The following is a 25,228-nucleotide window of genomic DNA, read 5'->3' on the forward strand; positions in this document are numbered from 1 at the left end:
TTTTTTAGTACTGCAAGTAAACGAGAAAAATAAAATAATAAAAAATGAAAATGCAAGTTTTTTTTATTCACAATTTATAAATATGCATGCTTTAGTAAAAAAAGTAAAGCATTCCCGCAAACAGCACATAGTAGTCCAAAAAGGACATAATAGTTAAGTCTTTACAATTTTGGGACCTACCAAATAAGAGAGAAATACGGTCAGCGTTGCTCACTGACTACCTTTACAGAGAAGCTGGTACACATGGACCTCCTGCTACATGAGCCTCTACTGGTGACCAACACAATGGCAGCTCAGTAGAACCATTGCGGCTCAGAGGATAAAGCATTTGCCTGCAAATGAGGTGACCCAGGTTCTAATTGCAATGTCAAAGTCATGTATCGTTATAAAGAACATGCATTTTTTTTAAGGTGTAATGTATTTACTGCATGTTGTTTGTTGTCTGTTGAATCACCTCGCATGTATTGCGCATAGATACCAAATTTTCAATTAATTATTGCCGAGCAATGTTCTCAGTGGTAGCTAAAAAACAACTTCAGTGTTATTTTGTTTAAAACTGTTTGTAAATTTGCTAAAGCACCTGAAAAGGCACCCCTTGTTAATTAGGTATTACGTGTTTTAATTATTTATATGCCATGGTTGTCAAAAAACATTTAAAATGAGTTTTTTTAAAACCATGAATCAAAAACTTAAGCATATGTTTAGTTATCACAAAAGAAAAACTTGAGATAGAAAGGAAAAAGAAGCAGCTGTTGCAATAATGTTATTCCTCTTTTATGCTGAAGAAATGGGTTCTTTTCTAGACATGGGCAAGCAAACTTCTCAGGGTTAGCCCATCGAGAAAATAACTCTAGTACATTAAACGTCTATCTTTCCGGATACTTTACACCAGTGCTTTGGCCGGCTTAATCGAGAAAAGTTGTTGAATCTATCAATTCTAATAGGTCTGAAATTTGAACCTAGTTCACCTTAAAGGGGGGAGGGTGGATGTTTTATACCCCGGTCATCCAAGTCATTAAGATGTATATAAGGAATAAGATATAATGTATAAAATCACAATTATATTTATTGTTAGCAAGTTTTATAATTAGAAATATTTTTAAATTAAATCTTTTTTAACCCCTTTTTTTCAAAACTGTAAAATGCATTTTAAATAAATATCATATCTTTAAATTATTGCTTTTCCCCTGCTAATATCTACTTAAAATAACGTAATACCTAAGCTAATTTTATCCACTGAAAATAACTCTCTATTAGACAAATTATAGCATCTCTTGACGTCAACTGAAAGTTAACATTATCCTTAATATTTGCACTTCAATTGCGGGATTATCTACTTAAAATCTCGCTTTATTACTTTAATATCTATTTAGATTAGCACTCTATCCTTTTTCTTTCTTTATTTAAACAAAACTGGGTGCCTAGGCCGCGCAGCGACCCCTACCCCATTCATCATGAAAATTATATACAATGAATAAAACATTTTGAATTATGTAACAATGTGGTAACATTATAATAAAGTAACCATGATTAGAAGTATGTACAAACTTGATCGGAGATTTACATTAATTGCCATTGAAAAATGAATACAGCCATGATTAGATGGATATACATGAAATACGAGCTTAATCTGTGATATTTACATTAATTGCAGTAGAAATTTGGAATTGAGCATTAAAAATTGATGATAGCATATATACACAAAATCATGATTCAAAAGCATGAAATACATGCTTAATCTGTGATATTTACTTTAATTGCAGTAGAAATTTGGAATTAAGCATTAAAAATTGATGATAGCATATATACAGAAAATCGGGATTCAAAATCATGAAGATTCTACATAAATTTTGCTAAGCCTTAGTGGCGCCATCTAGTGTGATCAGTATTCAAAAATATTAATTTGTATAGTAATAGAGATACTAACTAAAGTTCAAAAAAAGAGTTCAGGTTTAGTCCAAAAGTGACATTATTCAGAAGTGGACTCACGCATGATTGTTTGCAGCAGTTGTAAAACTTCTCTGTTTTTTAAAAGTTCTTTGATGATTGAAACCAGTCTATGGGCTTGACCTGTCGTTGTAGATGGAATTGTAGCTGGAGTTGCACGAAGGCCTCTCCTGGGGGGACGGATGCTGCATCCAGTGTAGTTGGCAGTAGCGCTCTATCCAGGGCTGAAAGTGGATATATATCAAGACGGAAAAGAGTAAAAACTGGCAACAAATAAATGTCATTTTTTTGCTTTTTTTCGGGAATAGTTAAGATCCATAAATACCAATTGTTTTCAACGGATATAATTTTTATATTGAATTGCTTCTTGGCCGAGAAAAAATTTATTTCAGTGAATTGTTTATTGTTGAGGATAGATTAACTCAACCCGAATATTACCTAATATTGAATTAGTTCTCCTACCAATATTTTTTCTTTTCCGTCTCGCTTTCAGGCCTGGCTCTATCATGCTGTAAGAAGGCCTTTCTACTTCCTAAACTTTTCGTAAAAAACTATTCTAGGGGTAGCTATGTTTATTTTTGAATCTATTATTTTCTATTCATTTAAACTTACTTTCATAACCACTACATATAAATAATTTAAAAGCTAAACCCAGTGTCACTATATTTCAGCTCCTTCGTGGTAAAGCTTTTAAAATATTGGTAAAATTTCCAAAAATTTTGAAAACTTTGTTTTTAAACTGCCTACCACTATATAAAATATTTTTTAAAAAACATAGCACTTGGCAGGCATGTATAAGACTGATTTCGTGAAACAAAATTTTAAATCGGTAAATCGGTAGTTAAAATTGAGATTCATTAATGACTGATGCTTTTACTGCTTTAAATATCTATGTGTGTGACAAGATATATGATATGCAGGGATGCCAACTGCTCCTCTTTCAGGAATAGTTTTAGTAAAGTGGTAGCAAATTATGTCGTAAAATTCGGTAAAGAAGGATAATTACGACTACTTTTTAATAGAGTATCCAGTAGATTGATGTTTAAACGTTGCATTTTATATGATGCTTATAATTTTTGCTACTTAGTGGTGAAAAAAGTACTTAAAATGAAAAGTACTAAACTAAAAGTTACTTAAATTTCGCTACCACTAGAAAATACTATTTTACAAAGCGGAGCAAGTTGGCATCTCTGGATATGTATAAAACCGCAATTACACAAATTACTTAAAGGTTTTAGAATTCAAATATTTTCACAATTTCGTTTTTAATTCTACTAAAATTTATTTTAAATACATAAGACTTAAATGCATTTTATGCTTACAACTATTTATCTAATCGAGTTCAGATACTTTGGTTGAAAGGTTAAATGTTGCACAAGGGACTTGTTTCCTGATAAAGCTTTAGATTTTTCAGAAATTCCCTATTTAATCATTACTTTCGTAGTTTGAAATTCCCAAAACGTCTTATTAAAACGTCTCCCCCAGAATTTTGAACGTGCAAAAATCGATAACAATACAATTAGTTACTAACATCGATTTGGCAATTAGGGGAAAGAGAGACTTTTAGTATATCGAAATTTCCGTACTTTTAAGGATAGCCATTGTGCGTTGAGCAATAAAAGATGCATTAAGTAATAAAATGTCAAAAGAACGTCTCAGTTGTTAAAACCTTTTGTAAATTTTGAACAGCTCACATTATACAAGAAAATTAAGTAATAAAAATAATCTTTAAGATTATTGCTTATGTAAAGAATACAAAAAACTAAATGTGTCTTATTTAATAGATAAATAAAGTATCCAACATGACATTTTAACCACTTAAATTGACGACATGGTTAATTTTTTGATACCATGTACTAATTTAGAGGCGAATCTATTCTTACTGGAATTATGGCCCTGATTAGATTAAGTGGTGAAAAAAGTGGTATCAAAATTTATGTTTCTCTATTGAAATATTTGCTTCATAAAGTTAATTAAAAAAATTTTGAATAAAAATTTATTAACTATATATATTAATGCACAGTATTTTTCTATGTACAGAGCGGTACCGTCAGCCAAACGTTGTGCAAAGAGTGGAGATAGCAGGTTCGAATCCCGCTGTTACCCTGGAAGCCTGCAAATATATGTAATTGCAATAAACAATTCTATGTACACATGGATACTCCCTCGAGCAAGAAATGACTTCCATATATATCCAATCACTAATTCAGATAGCTGCCCGACTAAATGTACAAACTTAAGAGCTTCCTCTATATCATCTTGCTATGACCATTATTAACGACATTATGTCAGTAAGGGCATTAATCCAGATGAAAGAGTGGAAAGGGTGCTTCGCTGGCAGGCACTCCGTAGACACCTTAAGTCTAAGATATACCTAAGCAAAATAAAAATCATATCTCCATCAGTAATTGCATACTTGCCAACAAAAATTCTTTTCCTAATGAGAGGGAAAAGCTAATTAAATTAAGATTGTATACTGGTGTTTCGTTTATATTTAAAATACAATTTTGGAAAGATCGCGAGCCCATTAACTGTATGTTTACACTATTTATATGTAATATTAATCAAAATCATTTTAAACTACATTTATTTGAAGAAGAATAAAATGTAATTATATGAATTTTCCCACCACATAAAATATAAAAATAAAATCTTCTGCATGAAATTTTTCCAGCATGTAAACACTTCTACGATATGTTTAGCTTTTTTAATGAGTCGTGGTACTCGAAATCGTTGTTAGTCAAATTTTAAAAATTCAAAATCAGTCAGTTAAGAGTAAAATTTGGCACCCATTAAAATATTCCTGGGTCTTCGACAGTCAAACGAAAGTGTGCATTACGATATACTTGTTAAAAGTACAAGATTTCAAAATTTTATTATAATCAATATTTTCAAATAAAGAAAAATTTGTTGTATAATATCACCATAGCAACCCGATGATACAAATTCTAATTTGCAACTTACATACACTCAAATAACAAATAAATAAAATCTAGCTTACAACTTTCATATATTCAAATAACAAATAAATAAATTCAATACTTTTAACAGTAGTAAAAGCAATCAGTACGAGAAGATGGCGTCACTTCAAAATAAAAAGCAAATTGGAGTGTCAAATTTTGTATCAAATTAAGCTAAACGGCGACGGTGCTTCTTTCCTTTGACTCGGTATTGTCCAGTAATCCTTTAAGAACATTATTTTTAATAAGTAAATTATATTAAATATTAGCATGATTTCATTATTCACATTTGCATTTAAATTGCTTATCATTTGCATTCATGATGAAATATTTTTAACCTCTTCAGAACCAAGATGCCCATTAAGATACCTCACCAAATACAGGGTATCCACAACCTGGAAAAATTAAAGAAGGAGGTGAACTTTCCTCAGGGTTGCTTAAAATTTCATTAGGTAAATTTCCTATAATTTTTTATAAAATCAGTTTTGAGGTTCTTACACAACGATAAACGAAACGAAAATGTTTTAAGCAGAAATGAATACTTCAAAGTATTTAGATTTTTACATATATAGCTACTTTTTTAAAACAATCTCCAGCCTGTGCTTCACCTGTTAGTGCCCAGCGTCATATTTATAGCAGAGATGGCAACTTGCTCCGGACAGCAAATATATATTTTAAAGTGGTAGTTTATCAATTGTGATTCTTGGTTTAATAAATTCAATTCAGTAGATTTTTATCCACCACTATTTTTAAATAATTCGTAGCTTCATATAATTCACCACTGTATGGTACCTAAGACATACTATACCTTGTACCTAAGACATACTATACCTTTTAAAAAGCAAGCAAAAATAGTCAAATATTTGCAAAATTTACTTAGTAGTTATTTACCGTTTTTTAAATTATTTTGGCGTGTCCGGAGCAGTTGGCATCTCTGTTATAGCACAGTTTCCTTTTTCAAAAACATATATTGTGGTAGGACAATTGTTTCAATTTTGTCTTTTGGAGAATTAAAAATTTCCCTTTCACCATAATTTATCAGTGATTTAAGTTTCTATCACTGGATGTATAACAATAATGTGTAGGGTTATTTCGAACTGAAATGGTGGCCATAATAGTTGATATTAGCCATTTAGCTGAATAACATATTATACCACTTTTTTCATAAAACCACTTTTTGCACCACTTCAGTATGAAAAGTCGGGATAAAACGGGTAAAGATGTGTCATATCAGATCTGAAAAAGTTTACAAAAATTTCTATAATTATATGAAATAAAAAAAATGGTTCAAGACTTTAATATATTTGTAATTTCAGCTAACACATTAAAGAACAAATAAATAAATTATCAAGTTCTTCAAAAGCAATATAATTACTATATTATTATTATTTAAGAAATCTACAGCGGTATACTACCTCTGAAAAAAATATTTCGAATAAACTTCAAATTTACAAAAATTTTTATCGCTAATGGTGATACTTAATATGTGATAGTATGAAGAATAAGCAGGATTATTCAAGATAAATTAAATATTAAAACAATTAATTTTAATTAACATAACTCTTAATTATTTATTGAATTAATTTATGATAAATAACTATTTAATTTTGAAAAATAACTATTTAATTACGAAAAATATCGATTTGATTTTAACTAAACTGTTTAATTTTTGAAGAAAAAAAAAGGGAAAATAACTGCCCTGTCTATAGAACGCAGGCATAAATGAGTAGATCATTATCTTTAATGCTAATACAAGGACTAATTTCACTTTCTGTAAAAGTTATATTGGTCTCGCATTAAATAGTAAAACTTGTAGTAATAACGCCTACTTTTTAAAGGTGCCACCTTGGTAACTGTCTTACAATTGCGTTGCTTTTGCGTCGCATTTCAGGTTCTTTTCCGAACCACCAATACAACTTTCTTGAATGGGATAAGGGCCATTTAGGCCTCAGATGCCCAGTTCTAAAACAACGAACGAACGAACTTTTAAAATAAAATTTGGGTTCATGCGCACAACAGGTTCACTTTTAAATAGCCTGTGCGGACTACTTATAAAAACCCTTGTGGAGGTCTTTGATGTAGGAGGTGACGACTCATGTCTGGATTCGTTTATTTATTATAACACATACAGATGCAGCCTTTAAAAGCCTGCTGCTCTTAAATCTTAATGACAGTCTATATTCAATAAAAAGACTTAAATTAATTTAATCAAGTCTATATTTATTAGTTCGTATTAGTTAGCGTGAATTATGTAAAAAACTAAAGCTATTTTTTTTTGGAAAAGACATTGTTAATTTTCAGTGACAAAATAAGGAAAACAACCACAAAGTTATTCATACAACTTGTAATTGCTATTAAGGCTACAGTGGACCTTTATATTGCCAAAAATTGATAAAAATTTCGGGTTTTTTTTCCCGACATATTTAGACACTTGTTTCATTGCTTTTTCAACTGAATTTTTTTTTTTTAAATTTCGTCATTTTTTGAGAAGTTATAGGGTAGTTTCGTTTTCACATTATGAAGCAACGCCCCTTTTCTTACACAAAAAGCTGTTTTTCTCAAAATTGAAATTTTGTTATGTTTCACGTATTCAAAATGTTCCAGTCGACTTTGTTTTCATCCTATTGAGATGAAATTTTTTTCTAGTTATTTATATGTATATTAGATTAAGTTTATGCATTTGTTTCTGTTTTATAACAAGTAATAAAAGAGTTATCGGGTTTCATGTACCTAACGACCTTTATTTTGAAACAAAAATCTACATAAAATTTGTTTTTTGGTCATAAATTTAAAATAAATTTAGGAAAATTCCTATATAATGCATAAAGCTTTTAACATTTATCTCTAAAAAAAGAATATTAAAAAAAAATAACTAAAAATTTTAATTTAAGCCGCTGGGAGCATTTTAAAATTGATGAAATTTTTTTAAAAAAATTTTAAATTTCTCAAAAATGGTCCAAATATTTTTTACAAAAATTTTTGCAAGGGCATTTCTTGATAGAATACATAAGTTATAAAAAAAGTTTTAGTGTAGCATAAAAACTAAAAAAAAATTTTTTGAACGTCCACTGTAGCCTTAATGTATTTAGAGTAATTTATTCAAATATCATTGAATTTGTGTTCCACTAATTAGTTTTCATTCTTCATTATGTTTTTCTTGGAATTACTAGTTTTATTAGAAATTTGTTTTATTGTTCCTATAGGAGATTTTAGAAGAAAAAGAAATCACAATGCTTTTCTCACTTCCTGAAAGGGACTTTCCATATACATATTACAGCGAAAGAAGCATTAATTAATTTTAACGGTGAGAACTTTAATGAAAGTGCTTTCGCCAGAAAGAAAGCTAATTAGCATACTTTGTGCGTTATCTAATGTCTTATAGTTTTTTTAATTTAATAAATTGTTTTTGTTCCAAACTCTTCCACGGTTCTGAGTCGATAAGATTTACCATCCGTAGTTCCGAATCAGTGCGTGTGTATGAATTAATTAAAAGCAAATAGAATCGAATTAACTGTTAACGCTCCTGTTTTAAATTATCATGCGATATTCGTGTATATAACCTTGATTTTAGTTTTTTTAAAGTATCGACACTAAATGTAATTGTTAGCTAATACCTATATTTTATAATCGTCGTTGAACAGCCGACCCATTTTTTTGGATTTACGACTACTAATGTTCAACTCCGTGGCCTTGTAGTTTTGAACACAATTCAGATAACAAGAGCATTTCCTTGGACCAAGCATTGAGAGAAATTACTTTTTGATGGAACTAATCTGCATTTGCATTACACGGAGAGGAAAGTCACGAAAACCTCCCACGTTTAGCCCGAATTTTGGATTTTCTTTTTTGAAAGTTTGAATGGCTATATCTTTTAAAGCATCGACAACTCAAGTAATTGATGGGTCACAGAGCTTATCCTAATAGTGAACTTTAATATTCAGAGAAGAATTTATAAGAATGCTGTTGTTTAACCCTTTCGCGCCGACTGTCAGAAATACGTGCCAGCATAAAACCCTATCAACCAGGGTTAAAAATTAAAACTGGTAATCAAAGTAATTCCTTAGCAGTTTATTTGTGGGCGGAGTTATAATTGTTTGATTTATTTAATTCAGCATTACTTTGTTCAAAATAAAACTATTTAATTATACTTTGAATTAACATATATGTTAATTCCGGTTATATATATGATTAAACTAACAATAATTAAAGTAAAAGCAAAGTAAGTATGTCAAATTAGCAACGACTACATTTAAGTTACCGTTTTCTATTTAATTACATCCTGATTCTTATTTTGTACGAATGCTTTCCTGAATCACCCGTCCCCAAGGGGTTAACTATGATTTTCAGGGGAGGAAACGCCAAAAACTGAAATATTCACTAACTTGGGAAGAACACGCAAAATAAATATTTAAGTAGCCAGAAAATAAAGAAATGTTTTGAATACTTTGCTAATAACATCAGAATATTTTTGATTCTAAACAATTTCTCCTTCAATCTGTTTATTAAAGGCTGTAAGATAAATATTGTGTGTTTGTTTGCTCTTCATTATAATATTTTTAAATAAAATACAGGTTTGTAAATTGATATTTTAACTAAGTACATGTTTTAATATGCTATCTCTCGCAAACAACGCGTTTCTTTGTTTGCGATAAAGCAATGTCAAACTATATCAAGATAAGTTTTATTCCCCCCCCCCCCGTTTTTATCAATTAGTTGCTATTTTTTCACTCGCTACACCAAGGTTGAATATAAATTATTAATCACCAGATTCCGTTTTAAAAATATGAAACCTACTTCAATGCTAAAGGAAATCAAAGCAATCGAAAATCTATCAAAATTTCAGATTTTTGTCTGATTTTCAAAATATTAGCTCGTAATTACGCCCAGCACGCATTCGTGTATTTATATTTATGTTTTTTTCAATATGAAGTCATGGCGAGAAGTATTCTAAATAAAATTCATAAATCAAGAATGAAATAGGAAAATATAGTTTTGCATCCACGTTTCCAAGGTTGCTACAGGTGACTAAAAATGTATAATAATGTGGTGACTAATAAAATAAAAAATTTTTTTTTTTTTTTAAAGATTTAAATTACAATTTTACAACCTTATTTTTTTTTATTTTATTTAGCACGATGAATGCCATGGGGGTCACTGGTGACCGGCACTGAGTTTGATCGTAGTCATATTATTATTGTTACTAAAATGGTTTGAGGAAATTAATGCAATATAGAACACACAAAAATAGTTTTATTTATGTACACAGAGATGCCAACTTGCTCCGGACAGCGAATAAATATTTTCAAGTAGTAGTTTATTAATTGTGATTCTTGGTTTAATAAATTCCATTTAGTAGAATTTTATCCACCACTATTTCTAAACAATTTGTAGGTTTATATAATTCGCCACTTTGTTTTGATTTGTCATGTTAAGCTTTTAAAAAACTAGCAATATACTGTCGAATATTAGCAAATTTGGTTTGTGGTTATTTACCGTTTGACCAGACGGGCATTCACTATGCTAATATCGTTTTTTTCCTAATGCCCACCTGGAGAATGACCTAGGTCACACAGGCATTTACAGGGCAGATTTGTTGGCCACTCTTGCAGGGGCACCATATCAGGTGGGCCAACGTTGCTCCCACAGTAAGGACAGACAGTACAGAGAAGGAAAGAACATCCATGCCTTGCCCGGGATTCAAACCCAGAACCTTTCTGATGCAAGGACAGTTTCCTGCCCCCTGCACCGGCAGGTCGGCATGTTAATATTGTAACTTAACCCCTTGGGGACGGGTGATTCAGAAAAGCATTCGTACAAAATCAGAATCAAGTTGCAATTAAATAAAAAACGGTAACTTAAATGTAGTCGTTACTAATTTGACAGACTTACTTTGCTTTTATTTTAATTATTGTTAGTTTAATCATATATATAATCAATGTTAATTCAAAGTATAACTAAATAGTTTTATTTTGAACAAAGTAATGGTGAATTAAATAAATCAAAAAATTATATCTCCGCCCACAAATAAACTGCTAAAGAAATACTTTGATTACCAGTTTTATCTTCTTACCCTGATTGATACGGTTTTTTGCTGTCACGTATTTGTGACAGTCGGCGCGAAAGGGTTAATGCGAAAAATGAGTTTGTTTTAAATATGAATAATCTGAAATGTAAGTCACAATGGTAGTTACGGTTGGATAATTAAAGAGATAATAAATAAATAAAAAAAAATCGAGTTCCTACCACTTTAAACAATCTTAAACGCCAGTAGCATCCCTGCTTTAACCCTTTCGCACCGACTGTCACAAATACGTGACAGCATGAAACTGTATCAATCAGGATAAAAAGATAAAACTGGTAATCAAAGTAATTCATTAGCAGTTTATTTGTGGGCGGAGTTATAATTGTTTGATTTATTTAATTCACCATTACTTTGTTCAAAATAAAACTATTTAGTTATACTTTGAGCTAACATTGATTATATATATGATTAAACTAACAATAATTAAAGAAAAAGCAAAGTAAGTCTGTCAAATTAGCAACGACTACATTTAAGTTACCGCTTTTTATTTAATTGCAACTTGATTCTGATTTTGTACGAATGCTTTTCTGAATCACCCGTCCCCAAGGGGTTAAAGGTAAAATTGAAGGGACTCCCAATTCCACCACAACGAACGAACGAAAATTGAAGTCCGAAAAATACGTTCCAACATTCGAAACTGCAGCGAAGTATTTTTTTACTGAACTGATATTTTTAAAACAAATAAAACTTATAAAACTTTTGTCAGGTTTCAAAAACATGGCTGTTGATCTCTATGGCCTTTTATATAATTGTTTAAATTATTTATGTGTCGAGGAGGACAAAACCCTCTTAATTCAAACATAATTCTGAAATTTTCTGAAACTTCGGAAGTTCTGTACTTGTAAGAGGGTTGCAGCTACGGCCTGGACGCAACAAAGCTAGACAAAGGTTTATTATGTTTTTAATATGAATAAAAAAATTTCGTTACTTGCGTCCTCTTAACCCGTTTTGGCACGAATTTATATATTGAAATCATACAAAAAGTGGTTTTATGGAAAAAGTGGTATAATATATTTTCGAAATTAATTGTTTTTTCTACTGTTAGAGCATTCAAAAAGTCTTTGATAGATCAAAAAGTACTTGCTCTTTATAATTCTAGATCTAATCAGAAATAACTAAATCATTGTGGCATCTGAGAATCTTTTAATTCACCCAGATAAATGAAAATGTTCAAAAAAGTTTCCCACTACAATTAATGTTTTTGAAAAAAGGAACTGTCCTAAATATATGACGCTGGGCGTTAACCGGTTAAACAATGAAGCACTTGAGCATTGCAGTTACCAAATACGAAAGACAATAGCAGAGAACAAAATTTTTTTAATGAGATTTTCAAACTATTTTAATAAATATTTGCATTGCTGATTTCAAAACTGCAATTGATTTCTCAACAAACATCAGTTTTTCAGCAATACCAAAATAAATTCTTAACCATTATTTTTTTTAAACTCACTCGAGTGAATACTTAGTGTCCCCCATTTGCTTTTACGTACGTCGAAGTAAGTAGGAGCAAATAATACGTTTAAGCATATAAAGCAAAACGCTTAATGCCATGTTTCTTTTCTTTTCTTTTCTGTATATTTGGAGAAATAATAACCTGAAGTACCATTTTGAAGAAAAGAAACTAACTTTGGGAATAAAACTGACTTTAGATGTGAAATTCCCATACATGACTTAAATAAGATCAAGTACTTATATATATATATATAAACCAAAAATGAACTTTTTCAACAATGCTATGAATATTTTATTTTAAAACAAATACCAGCGAATTTTAACTGGTAATTATCGTGATCACTTTATGTATTATACTAAATATAAAATACTAAAATGCTGAAATATACACACTGAAATATAAAATATCTGACACAGCTTATTTTTTTCTGTACTGGTAGCTTTTATACCACCAATTTCAAATAAATAATTGAGAGCTGTACGCTCGGCGGTAGAGCTTCGCGCTCACGTGCCACAAGTCCTAAGTTTGATCCTCGGGGCAGGCAGGATCGACTAAGCCTTTCATTCCTTCATTGAGTAGACAAAATGAACTCCAAGCATGCTCTGGGACAAAAGACGGAGGGTTACGCGTTCGGCTAACCACCGAAATGGAACATCTGCTCTCCAGAACCCATGTTCAAAAGAACAAAGATGGGCACAGTAGGCCTTGCCCCTTTATGGGCTGTCGTGTTACTGAGTTTAGTTCAGTTTAATTTAAAGTCGAACTAAATCGGTTGGACTATAATACCAGGAAAAATTTAAAAAGTGGTTAGTTAAAGTTCTAGAAATAAATTGAAGTAACCTATTCCTACGTACCTAAATATATTTATTAATTAAGGGAAATGTATTTACTTGTTAAAATCGGCTAACTTTTTTAACCAATTTTAATCACTTTACAATTATTTTTTTTTTTAAATTTCTAAACGGAAGTTAATGCCTACTAAAATTTTCCAACTGCGTTATGCGACATTAGTCACAAATTTTTCGTTGTTATGCCCACCCTACAAGCTACCCGTTGATACTAATTAAAATAGTATATCTATAAGTAGCTATAGATATACTATTATATATTCAGATATAGCTATAAGTAGCTATAGATATACTATTATATATTCAGATATAGCTATAAGTAGCTATATCTGAAATAAAATAGTCCATAGCAACCTTCATTGATCCCGACTAATTAAGTTGGAACTACATGCCGCTCCCTTCATTATGCTTTTATCACAAAATTACCGTTGACCTGTTGAACAGACAGCAAGCAATGATTTCCGAAAAGCAAGAGCATTATACGACTCGCATTGAGCTGTAATAGACTCTTATAGTGAGCGCCTCTATGAATTGCCCAATTGAATAATACTTGCCTCATTTATCGGAATATCTTTTATGGTTTTTTAGAGTGTTTTGAATATTTAGTGAGTACATTTTAATATCTGTTACTTAGTGTTTTAATTTTACGAAAATGTTTCATCAACTAAAACCCTCATCGTAAAGGGTGAGGCAAATTGTTAACGAGAATGACGAAACTAGAATTCGACAATCGAAAATAAAGTGATGAATTAAGCATACTGCTCTGCCTCATAGCAGAAAGTTTCGGGGTTCGAATACCGCCCCACGCATGGGTGTAAATTATTTCTCGGTTCTATTTGTTAAGCTGTACCACCTTTATGGTACTCACGTTGTGATTATTAGAAACGTTTAATACATAAAACAATACTCTTTTTTTGTAAAAAATTGAACAATGAAATATTTTTAATTTTGACAAAATTTTTTATCATTATAATATATCAGGAAACGATTTCGTCAAAAGCGAAGAAAGTTCAGTGATATTTGAGAATCCATATTTTAAAGTGTCAACTTTTAAAATACATGTTGCGTTTAATTTAAATTAAATACATTACACATGTCACGAGCAAAAATAAACATATTACGCTTAAATTGTTATTTGGTTACAGCTTTAAATATTCTGGGTAGCTTAAACTTCCGGGTTGGCCCGCCATTTAAACGCTTAAATAGCATTAACTTGTTCTACCATTCTTCGTTACCTACTTATTTTAACTCATACCATTTCCCAGTTAATGCAGTAAGTAGAGGATAAATGAGCTTTATTTAACTTTTACTGTTTAATAAAATGAGCCATCATTAATGAATGCTAAAGAAAAAATTCTTCGAACCGTTAAGATTATGTCTTCGTTAAATGTAAATGATTAGAAATTTAAAACTTTCTGCTCAGAAATATTTCTATAAGCGCAAGTTTTGTTTGCTGTTATGTGGTACATGAAGAAAGTTAGGTATCTACCAAAGAGTTTTAAACGTAGTTTATGTTGTTTGAAACGTCGTTACACACATTAACCTAAATATAAATCTGCAAATTTCCCAGATCAGCAGTTTTCGTTAACATAAATCGCTACACTTCTTGCAGTTTTCTAGAAGGATTTTGTTTATATACTCAGTTGTATTAATATAACTGTAATAATCACACTTAAAAACCTAACTTACAGTAAACCAACGAAATAAAATGCTTACTTAGTTTAAAAACTCGTGTACCACCACTATTTTAATAATGTCATTTTCCCCAACATATTTCTATAAAATATTGGCATACCTGCCAACTTTCACTCTTTCCGAGAATGGATTTCTCAGAGTGGTTGTTAAACAATCTGATTCAAAAATATATTTATATTTTGATCCTGTTGTAATTCGCTTGCTCATGGATTATGATGCTTAAATATATTTATTGTAATTATTTATATGTAGTGGTGGTCAAACTCATTTATAATTATCATTATAATTCAAAAAGTTAACTGGAATAACCTGAGTATCGCTACCACTTTAAATATGAAAATAAAATCTTCCGGAAAATCCAGAAGAGTTGGCAGGTATGGGATTATAATTAAATATATTTATACTTAAATATATATGTATATGTGTGATGTGAAATGCACTACTCATATATTATGTAAGTACCAACTTATATATTAAACATAATTCTTGATAATTTCAGAATCTGCCGTACATTGCAGATCTTCCATTTCTTTTTTATGAATTTTAAATGCAGCATTCCATTTTTTAAAAAATTGGTAAATGCTAACAATAGATAAAAATATTAGAACAAAATAGTCTTAGAAGTGAGGTGACAAAAAGACAACTCAATAATACCTAAGGTCAAAACTATTAAGCTGCTTGAAGATGAACTTTGCTTGACTCGGGGGAGGGGATTTGTTTTTTTTAATCTGAAAGCTACAATTTTTCTCACCAGACGGGACGTCTGCTGTCCCATTTTGGTAAATTTCTGATATTACGGCTGGGACAACATATGTCCCAGTTACTGAAAAATATCTAGGACAGAAAATAACGCCCACTTAGTTCTCCCAACCGATTTTAAGGCCCTCTCATTGTTCTGAGTCAATAAATTTCTCATTTCAATCGTTCCCGATTTAATCAAGTAAGCGACAACTTGCTCCGGACAGCGAAGAAATATTTTCGAGTGGTAATTAATTAATTGTGATTTTTTTTTTAACAAATCCAATTTATTAGGTTTTTAGTCACCACTATTTCTAAGTAATTCGAAGGCTTATTTGTAGTCTCCTTCTTCATACCTAAAAACTCTTCCGGATTTTCCTAAAGATTTTATTTTCATATTTAAAGTGGTAGCAATACTCAGCTTATTCCAATCAACTTTTCGAATTATAATGATAATTAGAAATGAGTTTGACCACCACTACATATAAATAATTACAATAAATATATCAAAGCATAATAATCCTTGCTCAAGCGAATTTCATCGGGAACCAAATATAAATATATTTTTGAGTCAGATTGTTTTTCGTTTATTGTTTTACAACCACTCTGAAAACCCATTCTCGGAAAGAGTGCAAGTTGGCAGGTATGCTTCTTCCGGGGAAGGAGCAACCCTGTAGGGTCGAATCTGGTCAAGCTGTAGGTCCAGTAACATGAGCAACCCGGCACGAGCGGTGGATTACCGGGTCGTCGTATTAACAGAGGCTTACAAATTGTAAATACTTGTTAATAATGTATATATTTCTTTTCAATTTTTAGACTTGTACAAAACTTATCTGTATATATTTTAAACTCACTGTTATTTCAACTATTCATATGTTTTAATTTTAATGTACGATTTCATGATTTGAGCTGCCCATGCAGATATTTCGAGCCGCCAACTGCCTTGAACTCCTCCATTTATCTTTCTTCCCTATGCCATTAGTACCAGTCGCCCTAGGGCATAATATAAATTAAGAGGTCTGGTGCCTGCTAACGCGGGCAGGCACCTTACAAATTACTGATCATTGATGAAGAGTCGAAAGAGAATTAACCTTGATAACAAGTTGAGACAGCTCGCTTATATTAGTGAGTCTTTTGAAACTGAAAACACTGAAGGGGAGACCGCCAATTAAATCGTTTCCCCCAATCACAGTGATTTGTTTGATGATGAAGTTGAGCTCATTCATTTGCATAAAGCTTATTCATTTACATTCCCCAATGTACGAACGAAAGAATAGAAATGGAAAGAAAAAACATTTGAAAATGCTAGCAAGGAAGTCAATAAGCAAAGGCCCTCTTCCTTCAAAACTATATCATCATCAACAGCGTGACTTTCAATGTTAGAAACCATTTCCCAGTTGAGGGAATAAACGCGCAGAAGATGTGCATGATGCGCAGAAATGAATAAAGAGGCACGCTCGAAAATAGTGTGCACCTCTTGCAACGTAGCACTGTGCAAGAACTGTTTCCAGTCCTACCACACTCTCAAGAAACCCACTCTTTAGATACTGCTGTTCCTCCACTACTTTCAATTTTTTACCGTTCTTATTTTATAACTGTTAATTTCGAAAAGTGTTTGTAAATAAAAATGTTGACGCAAATGTACATGAAAATGTTAGTAAAAAAAAAAAAAAAAAAAAAAAAAAAAAAAAAAAAAAAAAAAACGTTGCCTAAAATAATCATTAAAATTTTAAGTAAAATGTCAATAAGGCCGGGGCACACCCTGTCCCGGGTTTTAGTTGCTTTGGGCTTATGGCGGGACATATGCTGTTCCATCACTGAAGCTTGGGAAATCATTCTTATCGATGGTGCGCTGATATGGGGACAATTATGCGTCTCCAAGACCTTTAACCTTTTAGGCATAATTGTTTCTTTTATCTAATAATCGTTTGGAGGAGAAATTACTGATCCCGGAAATGGGGCGCACTTGGACTGATTTTTCGCCGTATTGAAAGGGTTAAATAATATTTTTATTTAAGTTTATTTTTTGTTTGAATGCACGAATTTATAAAAAAATGTATAGGCTCATATACATATTTATGCACTTGTCTTCTGTTTTGAAAATATCACATCGTAAACTGAAATGTATTATTGGTTTCTTTCTACTACTCCCTACGTAGCAGAGAAGTGGAGATACAAAGTATTCAATCGAGTGGTTTTTAAGAATCATGATTATAAATATATATTTTGAATTCCATAAAAAAACTGTAACTTGTAGGGAGAAACCGATTACAGTTTCGAAATCAGTGATATTTAAGATTAGTTCAAAAATGTCACGAAACATAAGAAAAAAAATTACTTTAAAGTGTTATTTATATTAGAAATTTTTTTTAATGTTAATCCCTTAAATTCTTGCTACAAAAATTGGTTTGTATATCGAAAAATATGGTAGTACATATTTGTTTAGATCTGTCGAATATTTCTCTCAGTGACCTACCACTCAAGCGTTAATAATCATGGCCCTTTTGTTTCAGATACAAATAAATATGCTTCTTTTATTATAAATGAAGCAAATGTTTAACCACTTTTTTTCTACTTTAATAAAAGAAATGGTTCTTTTTAAAAGGGCGTAAATCACAAATTGAAAAAATATTCGACATTCTTTTCCTTATTAGGTTTAGTAAACAAAGTTCGTTAAATCAAATATTTTCAGCCGACAAAAAATTAAGAAAAATGCTCATAACAAGATTATTATAATTTTTTTGCTATATGTATATGCATGTTTTTTTCTATGATTCTTGTGGTCGTTAAAATCACTATAATTTTAAGGAAAATGATAAAATCAAGAATTAATACTACGTGGAAATTTAGCTATCACTAAAAAATATCTCTTAAATAAAAGTATAAAATAATTGTAGAGATAAGAATATTTTGTACAGCTACCGCATAGAACGGTAACCACAAAGAACCAATTCAAAATAGAAAAGTACAAGATGGACGGGATAGGGGCCGGCCCAAGTGCCCTGACCTCAATTCAAGACAAGAATATTTTGAAGCATTCGCCACCTCTCCAAATGCGATTAAATCGTAAATTTGACGAATAAAATTGTATTTTGGCAAAACTATTGGCGAAAGATTTTTTTTTCACAGGAGAGAAAAATATGTATAAAAAATAGTTAAGATTCTCTATTTGGCAAAGACTTTCGAAAATTGGCAATTACTTTTGATATTGGGCTAATTTAGTGGTTAATAAATTGAAATCCTTAGCACGGGTCCTGATTATGTATGATATTTTCCTCTGCAATAATTTTAATGTTTATCAAACATTTTCGACCGTCTTTCTTTTTTTTTTGTGATTCAATCATTATCTGAAATACACTTTAAAGTTGAACACAGATATTCCTGTTCGAATAATATCCAGAAAATTGATAAATCGGTAATTTGACTACATTTAGGGCTAAAGCGAGATATTTTCCCAGAAATAATGTGATAGAACAGAAAATTTTATGAGAAAAAAAATTGTTTAAAAAATTTAAAAATGTGCGTATCAGAAAAACTATACATAACTTTTTTTATGGCTAAAATTAGAACACAAAATTCAAAAGTCAATTACGATAACTATTTTTTATTAGTCATTTTCTCCATTTCTTATAAACGCATTGACTTCTGATTTATTGATTCACCTAAGAGTAAATTTCACTAGGATTAATTGGTTTTGAAATTTTTTCTTGAAAATAACACTTTTGTTGCATTCATGCTTGATTATATCTAAATCATATATAAAATTAGTTTTGTCCCGAAAGCTACAGATTTTTTTTCGAAAGGATAACTCTATTTTATTATTATTTTTTTTGTTTATATACATAAGTTCATAAAGAACTTATTAGTTAAAATACACAAACACAATAAATAATATATCTGCGTGTATACACTTGTCTGTCTCTTTGATAATATCATTTTAGGCAAAAATGCGCTACTTTTAAATTATTCAACTACCAACTTACATATTAAATATAATTCTTCATTATTTTCTAATCTGCAATAAGAAAAATAACAATTACTTTGACACAATCAAAATTACTGGCGGCTTTTTCCTTGTTTTTAAAAAATTGGTAAATGCTAAGAGAAAAAAAATTAGAACAAAACGCAACTTATTTATACCTAAGGTAGAAACTATTTCATTGCTTTAAGGTGAATTATTCGGGTGAGGGGATATATTAGGAGAAACATCAGTGTTCGGAGTACTGGGCAATGGCACTGATCCTTTTAAAAACATCAATGAAGGGTACGCAGGACGCGTATTGACAAAACATACCGTAGATTGTAAAAGGGTTGGCGAAAATATCTATCGGCGTTGAAGGAGCGTCTCGCAAATCGCCAAACAGCTGTGTGCTTATGTTTTTGTTTTGTTTTCGGTATCACGTATCTATCATTCACCAAGTTATATATGGGTGTCACATTTCAGAGATTCAAATAAGCTGATCTTCATTAGATTCTTCTGCATTAAATGAAATATAAAGCGTATTTTTTTGTTATAGCTCCGACATAATCGTTTGTATTTGTTAACATAATTGTGTTTATTAGCGTTTTTTAGAAGATCGTAATAAAACTAAGATAAAAAAAATTATATATTATTACCTTCTGTATTTTCATAACTTTCATTAAATGTATACGCGTATTTCGAGTAGTGAACTTCTTTACCTACTCATCCACTTATTAAAATTAATAATTTAACAATAACCTCTAATCCTTAATAATGAAATGATTATTACAATAAAGTTTGTTTACTTAAAAGATTAAAAAAAAATTATTGTTCAGCAGTGACTTTGTTACTAATTCTATATTCATTAATTAAACTTAATGGTTCTGCTCGATAACCATTTACAATTTTTTTTAAATTTTATTTAATTTTCAGATTATGGAATTCCTTAAATATTTTTCGACGTAGAGGTTATTTAGCAATAATGCGAAAAGCTGAAATTTATAAATGTATAATATTTATAAATGTTTAAGAGAATTATTAGCAGCTATTTTGTACTAATTTTTTTAGTTGAAATGTTCATTATACACAGTTTTATAAAAATAATCGTAAAATTCATTGAACGATGGATACATTGACATTTTAAAATGCAAGTAGAATTCAATAATCATTTCATTTTATAACTGTAAAACGGTAGATAAGTAACTTCGTTATCAAGTTTTACATGATACGAGAATATTATGCTATTGCTTTATAATGAAAGAACAACATTTTAAGTTCTAAACTTTTTGTGGAAAAGAAAAAAAAAACGAAATTTTTTTCCTGTCATCAGTGTTAGCGATTAGAGAGTGTTTTATCGTATAAATGTTAAGTCAGTACCGTTCCATTTTAAATAAAAATGCATTTTGTTCCGGAAAAAAAATTACTTGACTTTGTCAATAGAAATTCCCTAATTATTGTAGCAAGAACTTTTAAATTTCTAATCAAACTTTCCTCTATTATAATTTTGTGCAAATAATTATTATTAATAATATAAATGACTATTAAAAGGAATTAATTGAGAATGTTCAATTTTAATAAATTAACTGTTTACGCAATCAGATTAATAACTTTTTTCATAATTTACAAATGGAGAAAAAGTCTTTTACAGTTTAAAAGTGAAAAGAAAAATAAAGTTGAGATTAAATTTATTAAGTAAGCATAACTCGAAGGAGGTTGAAGTAAGGGCATTAGACGAAGTGATTGTGTTTTTTTTAATATTATTTAGAAAGAATTTTTCTAAAAGTATTTCTTTTAAAGTTTTTATCAAACTTTTGTTTTTTATTTATCTATAGTTATTGAAAGTTAAGTTGATGATTTTTAAGTTGAAATGAATGCCGCCCTGCTTTGCATATTTCAAATATTATTTCTAAAGAAATGTATAACTTAACATTAAACACCCAGGACCTTACAATTGTAAATCAAACAATCACTACATTTATTTATTAAGAAACACTCCTATGACCTGATAATAAATTGATCTAAATCTTAAATGTGAGTTTTATAACATGTAATTTATTTAAACTCAGCAGATACATCTAACCTCTGTTGTCGCCAATGTCTCAATTTTAAAATATAGTTTTTCTTTTAAAAATTTTCTGATATTTTCATATAAAGGATAGTATTAAGTTCGAGAATTAAAAATTTGTGCCCAAAAAAGTTGCTAAAAATTATAATTATTATTAATATATGACAACAGGAAGTTTTTAATTGAAGGTTGAAATTTTTTTTAATTATATTATTTTTTAATTATGTTATTTTTTAATTATATTTTTAATTACCAAACTCATATAACAGTATTTAGGAATCTATAAATTTATGTTACGTATGATAGTTGCATTATAACCTGTGTATAACCTTTATTATTCTTATATTGAAAAGGTATCAAGTTATCTATGACCTCCATAATGAATGAAGTATTTACCGACTTTTATATATATTAAGGAATTGAATCAATTTTTCACAAAGTTTAAAATCTCATCTCATTCCAAAAAAAAGTTATTTCATAAAATTATGCAAAAAAGTAATTTAATATATATTTTTTTTATAATGAATGCTTCTAGTAATGAAACAAACGCTTTCAAACTTTATTTTAAAAATATTGATTATTCGTTTACAAGAAACTATTACTTTAAAGCGTGATAAAATTTTTGAATACTCTATTTTTTTTCTAGTAAATAATATGTCTTTGTTAATTTCTAAAAAAATAATCTTTATAAAAAAGCTTACATTATTCTTTTATAGAGAATATTGATTTCATTGAAAATATCACTAAAATAAAACAGGTTATGTTTTCTTACAATAAAAGTTAAATAGAATTAATTCTTCAAAATAGCGTTTCAATAAAACATAGTATTAAAATGTTACGTTATTTTTTGTGATTGGTTCATTAATAAATTATTTTTATTTCTTCGCAAACACAATTCTTGTAAAAAAAATTAAAAAATTGAATCTGTTTTATCAAAAAACTAGATCGTTTTATAAAATATAAATTATAGCGCTTAATAAAATATGAATACAGTGTATTTGTAAAGTGATCCTGACAATAAAAAGGTGTTATTTTCTTTTTTATTTTCTCTGCTAAAAGGAATTAATGAGTTATTTTTATTCATAATGGCTAGTCGAGGAGAAGAAGAAAATATCGAATTACACTGCTTAGGTTAATGTAATTTCGTTCTCCCACCACATTTACGCGTAATCCATCGCCAACTCCACCTGCAATCGCCACGTTTACAATCTACGGTATGTTTTGTCAATACGCATACAGGACAGTGGCACGTAACTAATTAGTAACACACTTTTCTCCAAAGAAGGTAAATATGTTTTGAATATCAACAGCGTCATATTGTGTAATTGAAAAATGTTTTGCCTGGTAACGAAGCAGCCTTTCCCTATGCGTATGTCATTTTGGATAAAAACAAACAAACAATATCCTTAAAAGATACATCATATTTATTGATCACTTTACTTTTATAACAGTTACATTAATGAGAGTTACATCATTTACAGTTGCATTATGGTCTTAAAGGATATTTGAGTAGTCAAAGTTAAAATCACTTTCATTTATTTGCAATTTTAAAAATTATGCATTTGAGGCAATCGAATAAAAAAATAACAATCAAGCATAGATACAATGATTTAAATTTAAAGATCTTTAAATTGAGGAAGAAATTATCCATAAAAAAATTTCATGCTTTAAGGCTACTATACATCCTCAAAATCATACAACAGACAGAAGCCAATAAACTAGTAAGCTGATGCCTAAGCTATTAAGAAAATATAAAACTTTTAATAAGCTTATAAAGTTCTTTTGTTAATTATTGATCTTAATGACAGTAAATCTTGACCTTACCATAGTAATAACATTGATGGTGAGAGGATTGTTCTTTTTCTTTGAACTCTGATTTTCTTAAAAGGACCAAACTACAAAGAAGGAACTAAACTAAATATTTAAGTAGCCAGAACATAGAGAAATGTTTTGAATACTTTGCTAATAACATCAAAATATTTTTGATTCTAAACAATTTCTTTTTCAATTTGTTTATGCCATGCTGCAAAATAAATATTGTGTGTTTGCTCTTCATTATAATATTTTTAAATAAAATTCAGTTTTGTAAATTAATGTTTTAACTTAGTACACATTTTAAAATATCAACTACGTACTCTCGCTAACTACGATTTTCTTCAAAATCATGTCAAACTATATCAAGCTATGTTTCTTTTTTTTATCTATCAGCCAAAGAATTCGCTACATTTAAGCTACCGTTTTTTATTTATTTACGTTCTGATTTTGTACGAATGCTTTTATGAATCACCCGTCCCCAAGGGGTTCAAGATAAAATTAAAGTCCGAAAGTGCCGTAATGCCTCGGACGCCCAGTTTAACTACAAGGAGCGAACGATCGAAAATTGAAGACCGGAAAATACGTGCAACATTTAAAACTGCAGCAAAGTATTTTTTTAGTGAATCGAAATTGATATCTTTAAAACAAATAAATCTTATAAAACATTTGTCAGGCCTTAAGAACATGCCTGCTAATCTCTATGGCCTTTTATATAATTGTTTAAATTATTTATGTGTCGAGGAGGACAAAACACCCTTAATTCAAACATAATTCTGAAATTTTCGGAAACTTCGGAAGTTTTGTCGTTGTAAGAGGGTTGCAGCTACGGCTTGGACGCAACAGCGCTAGTCAAAGGTTTATTATGCTTTTAATATGGATAAAACAATTTCGTTATTTACGTCAGATGAAGCAATGAAGTACTTAAGCATTGAAGTTACCAAATATGAAACACAAAAGCAGAGAACAAGTTTCGTTCGCATGAGATTTTCGAACTATTTTAATAAATATTTGCATTGCTGATTTCTCAACAAACAACAGTTTTTCAGTAATTATCTAGGATGACGAAACTAGAATAATAATCAGACATTTGAAAATAAAGTGATGAATTAAGCATACTGGTCTGCCTCGTACCAGGAAGTTCCGGGGTTCGAATACCGCTCCACGCATGGGTGTAAATTATTTCTCGGTTCTATTTTTTAAGCTGTACCACCTTTATGGTACCCACGTTATGATTATTAGAAACGTTTAATACATAAAACAATACTCTTTTTTTGTAAAAAATGGAACAACGAAATATTTTTAATTTTGACAAAATTTTTCATCGGAACAATATATCAAGGAACGGTTTCGTCAAAAACGAAGAAAGTTTAGTAATATTTGAGCATCCATTTTTTAAAGTGTAAACTTTTAAAATACATGTTACGTTTAATTTAAATTAAATACATTATACATATTACGAGCAAAAAAAAAAAAACAACACATTATGTTTAAACTGTTATTTGGTTACCGCTTTAAATATTCTGTGTAGCTAAAATTTTCGGGTCGGCCCGGCTATTTAAACGCTTAAAAAGTATTAACTTGTTCTACCGTTCTTCTTCTTCTTTACTTACTTATTTTAACTCAAACCATTTCCCAGTTAATGTCGTAAGTAGAGGAAATGAGCT

General features: G+C 29.9%; 1 protein-coding gene across 1 annotated transcript in view; it reads right to left on the reverse strand.

Annotated features, from left to right (window-relative positions):
• Nucleotides 1-223: 223 nt before the first annotated feature.
• The window catches only part of LOC147803339 (uncharacterized), a 31,262-nt gene continuing 6,257 nt past the window's right edge, over nucleotides 224-25,228 (reverse strand). Inside the window, exon 3 of the mRNA XM_087150506.1 lies at nucleotides 224-355. Coding sequence (XP_087006632.1) covers nucleotides 224-355 — 132 coding nt within the window. The remainder of the gene's footprint in view (nucleotides 356-25,228) is intronic.

Source organism: Parasteatoda tepidariorum, chromosome 9 (genome assembly GCF_982258835.1).
Source record: "Parasteatoda tepidariorum strain Cologne lab strain chromosome 9, Ptep-v5.0, whole genome shotgun sequence".
In the NCBI taxonomy this organism is placed as follows: Eukaryota; Metazoa; Arthropoda; class Arachnida; order Araneae; family Theridiidae; genus Parasteatoda; species Parasteatoda tepidariorum.